Consider the following 15,859-nt stretch of genomic DNA (forward strand, 5'->3'; position numbering starts at 1 on the left):
GGAGAAGGAAAATGCTTCTTCCCAGGCCCCAGCAACCGAAGAGCCTGTGAAGGGTGGCAGGTCAGGTTGACGTGAGCCACCATCCTCAGCCTCACATTGAGAGGCTGCTCAGAAATTCAGGATCCCCGGCAGCAGCCACCCCAGAGTCCAGGCTCCATGGTTCCCCAAGGTCAGCCCACTGCCACATCCCCAGTGCCTGGCCCAGACCGGCATCACCACCCGGAAAGTGCAATAAGATCCCAGAGCCTTAGCACCCCCAGGGTCTCCATCACTCAGGTGACAAGGGGTCAGTGCAAGTGGGAGCCACCTCCTGGCCACAGGCTGCCACACCCACAGGGTCCCTGCAGACAGGGACCAAACAGGCCATTTGGTGCCTCTCCCTGGAGTCGGACTGAAGACACAACATGGCCCGCAGTCATCAGAGGAACAGAAAGTTAGGAGAAGGGAACCCAGGGTGTTAGTGGGGCAGACCCTGGAATGGGCTCCAGCGTGACCCCACACCCACGTCTGCACTTCACCGTCCCAGCTGAATGGCCTCGTCTGCACACCGGTCTCGTTACCACCACTGCCCAGCATGGAGCCCCGGTCTGGCCAGGAGCAGCTCAGTCATGGCCACAAGCAAGGCCCGGCAGAACAGGGCTTCTCAGACTCGAGGGAACACTGAAAAACCCTTGGCTCATCACACAGATTCCCAGGCGCTGCCAGAACTAGACTACAGGGCAGGGTGTCTCTCCCAACCTTAGTGCTACTGACATTTGGAGATGGAAATTCTGGGGGTCCTGGGGGGCATGCTGAGCACGAAATCAGAGTAGGACGCTTAACCGACTGAGCCACCCAGATGCCCCATGGGCCAAACTTCTCAAACAAGCTCACCTGGGATTCTGATGCAGGAGGTGGGCCCCCAGCTAAAAGAGGGGCATACCCAGGAGCACTGAGGGGGACCCCAGGGACCTCCCAGCCCCAGCTGTGCTCCTGGGTTCCTGAGAGGGCTGGTCCCGGGATTCTTCCCATCCAGCCCCTACAATGACAGGTAACCAGAGCGAGGCTGCATCACCTAAGTCCCTCCCAGCTGGTCCAGCAGCCCTGGGGGGCAAGGGGGCTGTCACAGAGCCCAGTCAGTGCCTCCTCAGCCACGCCCACTCCATGATCTCCAGTCCTTGGCTGGGTTCCTGGCGGAGCGAGCAGTCAGTCGCAGTGATGCAGCCAAGGTTCTGGGCTGATGAAACCCAGCCCAGGCCGGGAGAGGCAAGAGTCTAATAAGGAAACAATTTAAATCGACAACATCTGCCTGTGCTTCCCCGAAGAGAAGAGAGTACAGCCGCCTGGGGAGGGGCCCACCCCGGGGACCAGCCAAGGCGTCCATCCAGGGGCCGTGGAGCGGTAGAGCTTCCATCCCAGCGACGTGGCCAACGTGGCAGCCCAGCAGCATCTGGCTCCTGCCAGGAATTCAGGGCCGCGCGCGAGGGAAGCAGCTTGCTGCAGCTCTGACACAGCCAGCCACTCCTCCTGCAACAGGATGAGGCAGCAGTCGGTTCCTAGAAGCCGGCCACTCTGTGCTGACATGGGAGTGCTGGGGGGGGCGGTGTCACCAGTCGCCCAAGACCCCGTCTCTGCTCCCCTGCTCCTGGCATCAGCGAGTGACCCGTGGAAGTACAGAGTGGACAGTCCACTGGGGGCTGCAGCAACTCCAGATTGAAAAAGGAGTAGGGGGCCAACCAATCACTCAGGTTTGGTGGGGAAGCATCAGGGTCAGGAGTAAGGATTCTGGAGTCAGATGCACCTGAGCTTGAATCCTGCCGCTCACCAGCCCAAAGCTTGAGCTGGATCAGAAAACCCACAGTAGGCAGGTGCCAGCTTCCCCATTTTACATCGCCTCCCTGCTCGGCCTTCCGTACCCAGTCAGGCCACGGACGAGGCTTCCCCACCACCCAGGGGAGGCCTGTGGATGCTCTTCTCAGTTGACAACAACGGGCCACTCCCTCTTGCTCGTATAGCCCGAGAGGAGAGCAGGCCATTGAAAGGATCCAAAGTAAACTTCTAGCTCTGACCAAGTGCTGGTCCAATCCCATGCACCTGGACAAAGATGCCCCCAGTACCCAGTGTGTCCCAGCGGGGCTCCTGTTTCCTAGGCATCCTGGCCCATACGCCAGGCATTAACTGTGTAGGCATAACCACCGCCTACTTCACAGATGAGCAAACTCGCAAGAAGTCCACTGGTCACACATGAGGTGCTGATCTGTCCTCCCAAGCCCCACCTCAGGAGCCCACCCCCAGAGGGCACTCACGTTGAATGAAGGATGTGGCTGCAACGAGCAGAAGTAACTCAGATGGTCCAGTGGGAATACAGGCACGTCAGGCCCCTAATGAAGCCTTCCCTTCCCCACCCCAAGACCACATATCTGAATGTTTCCCCCAGCCTTGAACCTGGCTGGGCTATCCCAGGCAGGCCTGTCTGGGCCGCTCCTGGCTGACTCACATCTGGGTGGCATTTGAATCATCCAAGGAAGCAGAGACAGGCGGGAGTGAATCCCATCCTCAGAGCCCTGTTCCTTGAATGGCTGGTCTTAAGCGAGTCAGGGTGATGTCCCTATCCTCTGAGCCCCTCCCCAACCCCATTAGGTCTTTCCAGAAAGCACCCTTCCCCCAACTACTGCAGCTAGACAAATCACTTCCTTTTCTGGGCCTGGGTCTTAGGTATGGCGAGAAAAGAACAAGGCTCCTGTGTCTCAGAGCATGGAGCTCCTAGAGGCAGGGCCTTTGTCTCGCTCACTGCTGCTTCTGAGTCCTGAGGATGGCACCTGGCACACAGTAGGTACTCAGGAAGTGTCTGATTAAATTAGTGACCTGCACAGCCCTGCTCCCAACAAGGGCTGCTATAGGCCTTCTTACAAAGCTCTTCCCTCTCCAGGAAAAGGGCCTTCCAGCTATGGTTGCGCCACGTCCTCTGGCTCTCTGTAGAGTCCAAGGGGTCAAGGGTTACTGCCACCTCTGATCTGTCCCCAGATGTTCCCACTGCCCCACACATGGCTCCCTGGTCTTCTGAGGTGACTGAGGGATACTCAGAGACCGCTCATTCAGAGTCACATCTCCTCACAGACTCAGATGTGTTTTTCCAGCCATCTTCAGCATCTCCCCAAGATTCCAACCGCAGGACAAAGGGCTCAGGGTCAGGTGGGACCATGAGGCCCTGACTCACCAATCTCTACCTCCTCCTCCATGCCTGATTCTCCTACAGACTCAGGCAGACCCTGGGCCAATCACTACCTCCATCATTCACTCATGCCACACATATTAACTGAGCATTTACTACACTGAGCCAGGCCCAAGGGGGACCCTGGAGATACATCCAGAATAAGCCAGGGCCTGTCTTGTCTGCATCCAAAATGCATGTGGCCATTCTCATTCAGGTCCATGTGATTCCTCTTTAGCCAACTCAAAACGTTTAGGAGGTGCTGGAGCTTTCTCTTGGCATTCAGGGAGAGTACCCAGTCAGTCACTCCCAAAGAGAGGGGTTAGGGCCAGAGCAGGTGGGAGAAGCCAATGCCTCCCCTCCCCCATGGTGCTCAGAACTCTGAGAGCGGATGCAGCTAATGGTGTCTACCCCCGCTTCCCCCCTCCCCCCTCCCCCGGCTCATGGGCCCCAGGTCAGGGACCATGGCTTTCTTGGTCATTGCTGGGCCCAGTGCCCAATGCAAGGCCAGGGCAGCAGCCTGGCTCTAATCACAAATGTCTGCTGACTAGGTGAACCGCAGGAAGAGAGAAGAGAAACAATTCAAAGGAGAGACAGAGGAACATGGACCTTTCCCTTCTGCTCCTGCCCCTGGGTTCCCTCCAATAACTGTCCTGGATTAATACCAATCACTGCTAGCCGTCGCTGAGCACTTACTCTGTGCCGGGGGCTACGGTGGGTACATAACCGGTGTTAATCCACTTAATCCAAACACCAAGCAGCTTACCACCCCATTCCACAGATGAGGAAAGCACGGCTCAGAGAGATCTCCAGTCTGGCAGCCTCAGGAGCCCATTCTCCCTCTGAACTGCCAAGCCCCACAGGCCAGCAGCCCCCGCTGGGGTTTTCGCAAGCAGCAGAAGGAAAATCTGCTGCCGGAGAAGACCGTTGGCAGCTGCCAAGATGAGTTACAGCCTCATAAACAGGAGCGATGCTTATCAGGTCAGGACGGTTCACACTGCCCCACCAGCAAGACCCTGGGAAGACAGGACCTCCTCCAGACTTCCAGGCAGCCAAGGAAGCGCCTCATTTTTGTCTAGAGGTGCCCAGCACTCCCAGAGGCGTCGGATGTCTCACGGCTGTTGCTGATACACATGTGTGCACACGTTGTCAGTGTTCAGCTCACAGATTCTCAGAACCCATAACCAGCCCCTAAGAAGCAGGACAGGCCCCAGAAGCCCCTTGCAGGCATGACTGCCACCCCAACAGAGATACCATCATCCTGACTCATATTAGGGTGGGTTTTTTGAATCAGATTGCTTTTGAACTTTATATCAACAACATCACACAGCATGCTCGTCTGCTTCCTTCCCTTCACGTTGTTTATGACGCCCGTCCTGGTTGTGAGTAGCAGCGGCTTGTTCATTCCCACTGCAGAGGAGGCTCGAGCCTTGTTTGGAACCATTCCATGATGACAGCTGACAGCCACCTCCCCTTCTGCAAACTGGAGCCCCAAGGAGACAACCCCATGGCTGCCCTTGGTGGTCCTAAAATACAAATCTGACCCTTCTGGGGCTCCCCCCTCCAAAAGGTCCAAACCCCTCCCCATGGCCTCCTGCCACTCCAGGCCCCCCGGGCCGCTGGGCTCCTCCCTGCTCGGCCCTCTTGCCCTTGCCCTCCCTCTGCCCCAGGCTGCTCTTCTCCCCACCACCTGCCCACTCCTCACTGGGACCAAACCCAGCACTGCTTCCTGGGGAGGGGTCCTGTGATGGCAGGGCTTTGCCCCCTGGAGCCACCACAGGCCCCCTACACGGAAGGTGTTCAGGAAATTGTCCCCTGCGGGCCTGGGAGCTGCAGGTGTGCTCTGCCCCCGCATGTCTGCTCTCAGAGAGGAAGCGGTGGCAGGAGAGGATGCCCTGCCTGCCTTCCCCAGAACCCTCCCCAGCACTGCGCTATGCACTTTCTCCCCGCTCAGCAAGTCTGGTCTGCTTTCAGCTGCCAGGTGCGAGGCCCTGTGCTGAACAGGTACCCCTCCCACCCTCACATGAGCACCCCCACACCATCTGATGGAGGAAGAAGCCAAGGCTGAGAGGACAAGGCCTCTGGCCACTGTCAGAGAGCCAGCGAGCAGCTGCCAAGGCCCAACAGCAGAGCCCGGGGTGAGCCCCAGCCCCAGCCCCCTCCTCCTCCCCATCCCACCAGGAGCATCCCCACCTCCCACAGAGGGTCCACCCCACACAAGCCATCGGTGCCCCCAGCTGCCTCTCAGTCACGGCCTCTGAGCCCACAGCGGTGCCCAGCTGCCTGGTGCGCGGGTGAGGGCTGCTCCTGACACGGACTGATACCTCTGGCCCCAGGGTGGGGAGGGGCCGGACCCAAGCAGCTGGCTGTGGCCAGCACACCATCCGGCACACGATCCAGCACCACCAGTGCCCACACTGGCTCAGTGCCAGGGGAGAGAAGTCCCAGCCCCGTGCCAGCACCAACCGGCAGCAGAAGCCCCAGGACTAAGATGCAACGGAGGCCACTCCTGCCCACGGTCTGGGGAAGGAGCTAAGAGGCAAGGACAGAGACTATAGTGTCCTGACATGAGGGCCCACAGTGGGTAGAGAGGGCAAAAGAGTCCAGGGAAGTCTTCCCAGAGGAGGCAACTCTTGGGCTGAGCAGGAGTTTAGCCAAGTGAAGCAGTGGGGGAAGGGAGCTTGAGGTCGAGGTAACTGCAGAAGCAAACAACCAGAAGAGTAAGGTGTGGTGCAAGCAAGGGGAGCACCAGGAGAGGCAGGGGCCTCCCACCCACTGAGGGGCCCCTGGCTTCCACCCCCCTGTCCCCAGCAGAGTCTGACACTGGGGCCCTCCACCTCGAGCTGGGGGGCTACTGTCGGCCTGTCAGAGTAGGTCCTAAAGCTGGCTGTGGAGAGGCAGACCTCACCCCCCACCCCCAGCCCAGGCCCTCCTGGGGAGAGTGCCCCAGACTGCACGGGCTCAGGGCCAAGCACACCAAGGTGGGGCAGGTTCAAAGCAGTGGGGGCAAAAAAAGCACAGAGACCCACTGGGGACCCTGTGCTCCAGCAAGGTAACAGTCCCCTTAGACAGTAAGTGTGCTCCTGGCCCATTCCCACCCCTCTGAAGGGCAGAGAGCCCCGTGTGGAAAATGCCCTCTCCCCACAGCACCCCACAGAATCACGGGAGAGAGGGACAGCACCCCAGGGTCAGTCCTGGCCCACAGAGAAGTACCAGCTGCCATGGGACAGGTGGGGGGTCGGGGGGAGCTGAGCTGCGCCACCCAGCCCACCGCTGTGACTCAGCGCCGGGACGGGAGGATGGACTGCAGTGTGTACTGTGCTTCTAGCATGTCCCAGAAGCCACGCTGGACGTTTGACAGGCATTATCTCACCGTGTCCTCCCAAGGACACTGCGAGGCAGGCACCACCAGCCCCCCTTGGTAGGATCTAAGGGATTAAGTTCCTTGCCCAAAGTCACACAGGGAGCAAGAAGCAGGACGGAACGTCCTTCCCAGTCCTATGGCCGGGGCAGGGCACCAGCCTGACCAACTAGGCAGCGAGTCCTCCATCAGAGCTGCCTCCTCCCAACTGCTGAACCAAGTTGGCTGGAGGGGGCTGCTGGCTGGCGGCTCTCGGTTGACATCTGGGCAGGGTCAGGGGTTGGCGGCTCCAAGCCTGCATGTGAGAGCTATTCCAAGCCCAAGGTGCCAAAAGAGGCTCAGAGTAGAGACCAAGGGTTTGCAAGCACAGCCCTAAACAGACACCACTAGCAGGCACACATTGGGCAGTTTCAGGTCTCACCAAGGCCACCACTGGCTAGTGTGACCTACGGAGAGCCAGAGGCCCAGGGGATGACAGACTTCAGGTCACAGAGCACATCTGAAGCCATGGGGGCTGGCCTGGTGTGCCCACGACCAGAAGCACTTGCCAGACAAGTTGGATAATGAAGAGAGACGCCTCCCACTGCCCCCAGCCGGGTCTCTTTCTGAGCAAGTCTGACGTTTCCCCCCTGCTCAAACCTCGCCGTAGCTGTCTGGCAGCATGAAGATAAACCTCCCCCGGCTGCCACGGTGTTAGACTGCCCATCCCCAGCAACAGGCAGGTGACCGCAGGGTCACCACACGGCAGTCACTAGACTGCACACACACAGTCCCCAGGCTCCTGAGACACGAGAGCAGACAACTAGCAGCCGTCACAAGGCTCAGCACGGCTTCCCGAATGTGAGTCGGGACTTCCGGGTACTGAGCAAGCAGAGTTCAAGGGCACTCAGGGCGCTCGCACACACGATGTCATTGCTGCTGAGAACCTGTGGCCAGAGTGGCTCCCAGGACAGAGCTCAACGGGAGGAACGGGCCTCAGGGAATAGCCTTGCCTCCACAGAACCAGATCACCTCAGGTCAGGGCTCTGCCACTGGTAGGCTGGCAGACAGGTGGCAGGGCCTGCCAGGGTGGCATCTGCCAAAGGTGTGGCCAGCTGGCGGCCAAGGCCAGGTCCAAGGAGCAGACATCAAGGCCAGGCCCAGGCTGGGCAGCTTCAGGCTTCACCACGGGCACTAGCAGCACAGTCTGACCCCACAGGGACCCAGCGGCTGGCCTGGTGCCCCCCTGGCTGCCTGCGGTGGCCTCTGCAGCTTGCCAGCAGGACTTCGCTGCACGGCTGTCTGTCTGCTCAGCCTGCAGGCGGAAGGCATTCCACAGGGGCCCCCGGGACCAGGCAGGACCTGGTAAAACGAGGGAGGCAGACTATGGCGGAGATCCAGAGGTGTGCAGCGGGGTCAGGAGCCAGAGCGGGCATCCCGCGGAGAAGGCAGCTGCAAAGCCCCTGGGGACAAACGCTGCCATGTGCACTGCGGCCGGATACCCAGTCTAAAAGAAACCAAAAGTCTAGATTTTTATTCTGTCAAAAACTATTAGAGCACAGTATGGGGCAGCAAAATCCTCGCTACATTTGGCCACTGTGCACCCAGTGAACCTCCATCTTCTGGCAGCCACTAAGCACTAGGTGTGGTGCCAGGCGCGTCAGGACCGGGAAACCCACCTGCCCACTCTGCCTGCCAACCTTCTCTCCAGGCTGCCCGCTCTTCTCCCTCTGACTGTCACCACGCAGCCACGCTGGCAAAACCCACCCAGCCAACTCCCACTGTCCCTTACGGGGTGCTGGTCAGGCCTCCCTGCCTCTTCTCCACTCAGCAGCCAAGAGCCATCCTCCTAATGGGCAAACCAGGCCACACTGCCCCCCTGCCCCTCAGCTGGGCCCCCAAGGCCAGGAGGGGTCCGGCCTGGCCACCCCCCATCTTCATTTGCACCAGGCCCTCCCTACCGCACTGGCCGCCAGTCTCCTCCTGAGAGGACTTGCTAGAAGGTACATCAACGCCTCCCTCTCGCTCCCTCCCCTGGCACCACCAGCACGTGCATGGGCCAGGCCACAGGACTCATGCCAGTGGGGCACAGAGACCTCTTGGGATGTTTGGGATTCTTCTTGCCTGAAGGATAGATTGGCTCAGAGCTGGAAGCCTGCACCCAGCCTGCCCTGAGAGACTAATGCCCGGCCTGCTGCCTCCCAACTCACCAGACTTGGCTGGGACGTCTGCCTCCCTCCCAGGACCCCTGGGAAAGCCTCCCAGATGCCATGTGGATGCATGTGCCTGGATGGCCCCCAAGCAGGGACCTTGGCAAACACCATGTACCCCCGGGCCAGCCTGTGCCTGGCCCCAAATCCCTGGGAGTGATTTCAGCTTCACCCCCACCTGTGGCCCTAGGGCCCCTTTGTCTCAGGATCTAGCTTGATGCCTCCAAAGTATTCAAATGACTTTCCTGCACCACCCCACCCAATAAAAAGAACCTTCTTCAAACGTCTGGGGCATCCCATGGGGCTGTAGCTGCTTCCAGCCCTCTGCCACCAAGGCAAGGCAGGACTTTGGAGCTAGGCCTGCCCAGTTTAAATCACAGCCCTGCCACTCCCTAGCTGAGAGAAATGGGCCCATCGCTTCGGCTCTCCTGAGCCCAGTGTCCTCATCAGCTCACGGAGTGGTTCCCGGGCTCAACTGATCACACGTCCGAGGTGCTCGGCAGGTCCCTAGCATTCAGGAAGTGCACATCAAGGCAGTTTAAACCCTAATGATAAAAAGGTTATCTTCCAAATTACATTACCAGCTGGGTGACGTCTGGCATATGGCTTCACCTCTCTGGCTTCGGCGCGCCCCCCCCCCATCCCCCATCCCCAGGGCCAAGAGGATTAATGGATACACCACTTGCAAAACCCTGGCACAGAGCGTGGGCCCTCGGAACACGGGAGCTGTGAGGATTATGGTTTGTAAGGAGGCCTCAGAAAGATGAGGCTGGGGAACAGCGCGATATACCACCTGTTCTACCTGCTCAAATTGGGTCAGGCTGGAGCTGTGTACCCGGCTGTTGCCATGGCACCCAACACAGGGAAACACTCCAGCTAGGAAGGCGGGTGCTGCAGGGGTGGGGCCTCAGGCCTGCTTTACTCAGACAACACCCATGTGGCCACCAGCAGTCTCTGGGCCATCCCAGGGATCCCTGGGGTTGGGAAGAGTATGCTACTGGATCTGGGCCCAAGGTCTAAGCAGGTGTCATCACCCCTGACCCTACCCCAACTCCAAAACAATGGGGCCTTGGCCATCTGGAGAGGTGGGCTGTGAGGCGAGGCTCCCAGGCTGCAGAACAGGATGGGCGGGATGGGCGTGGAGGAGGTAGGAGCCCAGGAACCCCTAACTCCTGGGCAAAAGCCAAAGCAGCTCTAAAGCAGCCTCAGGTCCCAATGTCCCTGTGTGCTCCCTCCAGCCACACCTGCCCAGCAGCTGACAGGTACCCAGAGCCCACTAAGTGCCCAGCCTTGGGGGCTCAATGTCAGCTCCTCCCTCCACAACGCTGTCAGGTTTCAACCAGGATGAGGGCTGGGAAAGGCTGTTTGGGATCAGCTGGGTTCAGGGAATCCATGGCCCCTTGCCAGGAGGGAAGAAGGGGAGGCAAAGGTGAAATCCACTGTGGGCCAAAACCTGGAACTTTCCAGACTTTCCCAGATGAGGGGGCAGGTTTAGGGCAATGGAAAGGCTGACAGGTAGGGTGACAGTGGCCCCCGTGCCTGGGAGGAGGCCTCAGTCTGGGGCTAGATACAGATTCCTCAGTGGGATCTAAGACCCTGTTCCACCCCTAGCTCACGGGTGGGCCCTCTGCTGACTCTGGCTGGTCCCTCCAAAAAAAGTGGGAGGCCTGGGGCCTGGACCCCTCTGCCAGAGTAACCACAACTGCTGCACAATTTGCCTGAGCCAGACGTGGCACAGCCATTATCCATTCTCCTCACAACTCTAGGAGCAGGTATGACTTCTCCCATTTCACAGACAAGGAAACGAAGGCTCAAAGGTGGAACAGGATAGTGGTTAAAAGCACACCCTGAGGGAATCTGGGCTCTGCTGTATTAGCTCATGCAAATCACTCCCTCCCTGAGCCTCAGTTTTCACCTCTGTAAAATGGGGATAATAATCCTACAGTTCCCGCCCCCACACCTCCACCCCACTCCATGGCATAGTCCAGGAATTAAGGAAGAAGTGCTAGTAAAATGGGAAGCACCTCACCAACAGTCGCCGGTTCTTGGAATCCAAGAGTTTAGGTAACTTGCCCAAGGTCACCCAGTCAGTGAGTGGCTGACTCCAGACCCTAGCTCTGAGCACAACCTTTCCCCAAAACCTTGGGCAGCTCTGTGGGTGGCCATGGGCTCGGGATCGCAGCCTTCCCAGGCAGCGGAGACTGCCACCAGCCCCCACAACAAAGGGCAGCCTTTCTCTGAATTCCTCAGATAAGCAGTTCCCAGCAGACTGGGGAGCCTCCCGGCCTGAGTGGGCCCAAGTGCAGAGAAAAGGCACCCCACCCTGTCTGCACCAGAGATTCCTAAATCTGGTTTAGGCTGTATGCCCACCCACCCCCCACCCCCTTGCCGGCGTCCTCCCAGACCACCAGATTCATCCAACAGGTCTCCAAATAGGCCAAGTTCTGTTGACAACTGCCTCCTGTGAGGTTCCTGGAAAGCCACTTACTTCCTCTTTCTGGGCCTCAGTTTCTCCAACTCAGAACTGTGAGGCAGCTCCAGCTAACTGGGCCCACAAGGAGGCCTGAGGAGCAAAGGGACAGACCAGGGAAGGGAACCAGCATGTCCTAGGCACTGGGCCAGGCCCTGTACTGCATTCTATCTACTGAAACTTCTCCACAACTCTGACAGAGACCTGTATTGGGCCCAGAAAGTGATAGAGCTAGGACTTGAACCCCCATCTGTCAGACTCCAAGACACTCTCCCCCCAGCAAGCCCCAACCATGTGACCCCAGGTGGGCACAGTCAGTGGGTGCAGCTCAGGAACTCAGTCACCCTCGGCAATGAGCTGGACAGCTGGACCTGCAGGATGGGGAAGAATCCATAAACCAAACTGGACTGAGCCTCTTTCAGGGAGGGTGGCAGCCTCCTTGACAAGGGCATTTGCAATGCAAAGCAGCCCAGCCACAGCCAGAAGAGGACGGACACTCAGAGAGGGCTGGGCAGGCCAAAATCCAGCCACCTCCCTCCAGCCAGGCCGGGGGTGCCTGGGAACCAGTGGCTAGCCCAGGCTCTAAATCATATGACAGCCCAAGCGGCCAGCTGGGTGCAAGGTGGCCAGGAATACTCCTCCCCGTCTCAGCCCCTCCAGGCACAAATGCTGGTGGGCTCTTTGTGCAAGTCTGAGGAATGGGCCTGTGTGCAAGGCCCCACGAGGGGGCTGAAAGAACGAACCCCCACCTATCCAGCTGGTCACCTGCAGCCCGGCACCCTGCCAGTTTCCTCAGGCCCAGACCTCCCAGATCACTCAGCCCTGCCTTGTGCAAACCTGCCCCAGACACACATAATCCCCAGGACTCTCTGGGCCCACAGGGGCGCTTCCACGTGCCAAGTGGCTAGATCTAACTCATCATGCCCCCCGCCCCCCGCCCGCAGGCGCGACTGCCCCAGCTCCTACCTTGACGACAGGCTGACAAAATCCCCGCCATCCAGCAGCCGGACCTTGCAGAAGAGGACTCCGTTCACGAAGGGGACCGCAGTCAGCTCCTCCAGGGTGAAAGTGGTTTGGAATTTGAATTTCTTCTTCTTCATCAAGAAAGCCATGAGCGAGTTCCCTGAGTCTGAAGCCCCGAAGGCCAAAAAAGGGGGGGAAGCCAGAAATCCCCAGGATTCCTTTCCCTACACCACACCCCCTCCTCAAAACATCAGAGCCGGATCCCGCCCAGATGGTGGCGAAGGCGGCCGAGCAGGCGGGGATCTAAGTCCGGAGGGCCCAGGTCTGAGCGACCAGTCCAGTTCGCGGGCCGGCTGGCTTCACCGTCGGGGAGCCGGGGCTCGGAGCGGCTCGGAGTGGCCGGGGGCTTCACCTGCATGTAAACAGCGGGGCATGGCCCAGGAGGCAGGGGCAGGGGTGGCGGAGGGCGCGCGAGCGGCCGGGCTGGCAGGCAGCATCCCGCACCGCGGTCACCGGGGGGCTCTCGCCGCACTACCGGGCGCGGCTGGCGGACCGGTGAAGCCGAAGGCGGCGGGCGACCCCGCCCCCGCCCCGCTGGCGGCCGGGGGAGGCGCCCTAGCCGCGCACACGCCCCCGCACCTGGGTGCCCGGCGGCCCGCGCAGGTGAGTCCGGGGCGGCTGAGGGCACCCCCAGGGGGCGACCGGGAGCTCTGGGGGGGCCTCTCCGGGAGGCGCGGCGGGGACAGTCCGGGCCGGGAACGGCCGGCCACGGCCCCCTCCGGGCGGGCACCGGGCCCGGGCAGTCGGGGCGCCGCCTCCTCTTCAGTCCTGGGTCCCGCGCCGCGGGCCCCGGCGGAGCTGAGGCGCCTTTCCGGCCGGCCGGTGGCACCCGCCTCGCTCGCCGCCTCTGCCCAGCACCCCGCGAGCAGCAGCGCCGCCCCCTGCGCGCCGGACGCGGCCGCCCGAGCCCGACGCTACGCGGCGCCGCTGGGAGAATGCTGAGGCCCAGCGCGGCCGCCCGCGGAGCCGCCGCCGAGCGCGGGAGGGGCGGGGCGCCGGCGGCCCAGCCTGCCTGCAATTGGGCGGCCTGGCGGGGCAGGTGCGGAGCGCGATTGGCGGACGGCGGCGTGGGGCGGGACTCGCGAGAGGCAGAGGGGGCTCAGGACGCTTGGATTGGTGTGTCGCGCGGCTGGACCCGCCTCCTCGATCGGGGCGGGGCGGAGGGAAAGGGAGAGGGGCCCGGAGAAGGCAGTGGGAGGTCGCGGGGCGGGAAGCCCGGGCTGGTCCGGCCAGGAGGAGGGCGCGAGCAGAAGAAAAGAAGAAACAATGAAGAGAAGAAACAATATGAACACTGGCTGTAACGGCCCTCCAGTGTACCCCCAGACTTGAGCTCGTTAGCCACTAAATCAGGCCCAGAGGCAGTGAGTCCCATTTTTCCAAAAACACCCAGAGAGGTGGCCAGAACTAGACCAAGCAGGTCTTCCGCCTGGGAATCTCTAGTTCTGAGCACTGAGAAGGAAGTGTCTGCAAAGGCTTCGCCGAGGGAGTGACTTGGAGCAGTTCACGCAACCTGTGCTAGACCCAGCTTCTCCCGCAAGCTGCTTTCCAAGCCTTTTGTTGTCGGTTAGCTTCTTAAGCTAGTTATTGCTAGTCTCTCTGACTACATTAACTGCCCTGGGTACAGAGACCGCTTCCAGAGCTTCGTACCTCCCAGACCCTGGACACACTGTAGTTCATTCATTCAGTCCCCAAATGTTGAGGGGCAATCTGCTTGAAACCAGGCTCAGACCCAGCATTGAGTTCCTGGTGGCCCTCTCCTCTCCAGCCTCCATCTAAGCCCAAGATCAGGTGGAGGAAGGAGCAGACAGGGACACAGGCAGCAACAAATCTGGTAGATGAGAACTGTGACAGCGACTGGAGAGGCTCGCTAGAGGCAGGATGCATCATGCCCTGAGTTAGGCAGGGGCCATGCAGAGGGAGCCTCTAGAGGCCTGGCGGACAGAGAATGTGGTACCCACAGAAGCCGTGAGTACTTCCATCTGGCTGCATTGAGATTCGAGAGGCAGGGGGCAAGAGCTGGAAGGCCAGTAGTGGTTGGATCTTAGAGTCTTGTGGAGGAGAGTAAGGAGGGGAGCCATTCACACATTTTGAACAGGAGGGTGACCCAGATTTGTTTTTTGTTGTAAGAAGCTGGCTCTGGCAGCCTGTAGTGTGGAGGAGAGAATATGGGAAACAGGGCTGAGGGACCTTGTGCATCCAGGCAAGAAATGATGAAGGCAGAACCTCTGAGCTGAGAGAAAGCGAAGAGGATAGATTTGAGAGGCATTTGAGAGACAGAAATGGATTGGACTTGGGGCTGAGTTATGTCCAGACATGTAACTGAGGGCTCAGATTTCTGATTTCTTTCTGCCTCCCAGCCATAAAATGGGATGATGACCTCTACTTCCCTCCAGTTGGTCCCATAATTTAGAAAACACAATTAAGCCAGATAGGTGAAAAATGGTAAGAGCAGCTCCCACTGCTATTATGTACCCCCATGTATAGCTAGGGTAGCTGAGGCCTAGAGAGTTTAGATCATTGGAATGGGGTCTTAAACTTGGAGCACAGGCACTAGAGGGCTAAGCTATGCTACCTGCTCTGTGGGGTGTGTTCTCCTCACTCATCCTAGCTGGGCCTGCTCCACAGAGGAAGGGCCCAGGCCCACCTGACCCCAGGAGGGGATTTCAGAGGAGAGGACCAGCCAAGGAGGTCTCAAGCCCTGGCTGGCTCCTCAGCTATGACCACGAGTAACCCCAAACTGCTCTAACAGGAAGCAGGGTGGGCCTGGCCACCAGACTTAGCTCCGTTGGATATTTATGTCTCTTTAGCCTCAGGGCTGGGAGCCCAGGAAGTTTCCCTTTCCTCATTTCCCAGATGGTGCCTGGAGAAGGGAGAGAGCCTGGTGCCAGTTCAGGATGCTCCATTTGGGGTGAGACAAACCCGTGTTAGAATCCTGGCTCTGCTGCACATTGGCAGTTTGGCCGTGGTTTGGGACACTGAGGCTTGGGGACTCCACATAGAGAGGGGGGTCAGTGTGATATGGCTAAGACCCCTTGCTCTGAAGCCATCAGAGAAGGATTCAAAATCCAGCTGACTCAACACTGACCACCTGTGTCACACTAGCTTTGGGTGTACTTTGCATGCGTAGAAAGGAATCTGGAAGGATACACCGTAAACTTTTTTTTTTAATCACTGAGTCATAGTTTTTCACCTGTAAAAGGGGAATAAGAATACCAACCTGGGGCGCTGGCTGGCTCAGTCGGTAGAGCATGAGATTCTTGATCTCAGAGCCATGAGTTCAAGCCCCACATTGGGCGTAGAGCTTACTTAAAAATTAAAAAAAAAAAAGAAAGAAAGAAAGAATACCAACCTTTTCAGAATGTTGTGAAGACTTCAAGAGGCCACACCTGCAAATGGCTTAGGCCAGAGATCTGAGCGAGTGGTTAGAACGGAGCTCCAGGCCAGCATGTCCACACTTCTCCAGCACTCCCAAATTCCCAAGCATAGCCTGTCCTACCTGCTTGAGGCCCTGAGCAGACATAAAGAAAGCAGTACCTAACAAGATAATTCAGACAAGTGGTCTGGAGAGGGAAATCCAGGGAAATGTGAGAGAGGATGATTGGATGGGGGTTCCTGGGCTGTGTGAG

At 59.2% G+C, this 15,859-nt stretch overlaps 1 protein-coding gene across 2 annotated transcripts in view; it reads right to left on the reverse strand.

Annotated features, from left to right (window-relative positions):
* Window positions 1-13,151, reverse strand: part of EEIG1 (estrogen-induced osteoclastogenesis regulator 1) — a 34,513-nt gene extending 21,362 nt beyond the window's left edge. Inside the window, exon 1 of one of the 2 annotated variants that reach the window (XM_081803683.1) lies at window positions 12,177-13,151. In XM_081803683.1, the coding sequence (XP_081659809.1) occupies window positions 12,177-12,322 (146 nt within the window). In that variant the 5' untranslated portion in view covers window positions 12,323-13,151. The remainder of the gene's footprint in view (window positions 1-12,176) is intronic. The other variant, XM_081803685.1, reaches the window with a different exon arrangement.
* Window positions 13,152-15,859: the final 2,708 nt, after the last annotated feature.

The sequence above is a fragment of the Leptonychotes weddellii genome, chromosome 14, assembly GCF_054177405.1.
Source record: "Leptonychotes weddellii isolate Sample4059 chromosome 14, ASM5417740v2, whole genome shotgun sequence".
NCBI classification, from domain to species: Eukaryota; Metazoa; Chordata; class Mammalia; order Carnivora; family Phocidae; genus Leptonychotes; species Leptonychotes weddellii.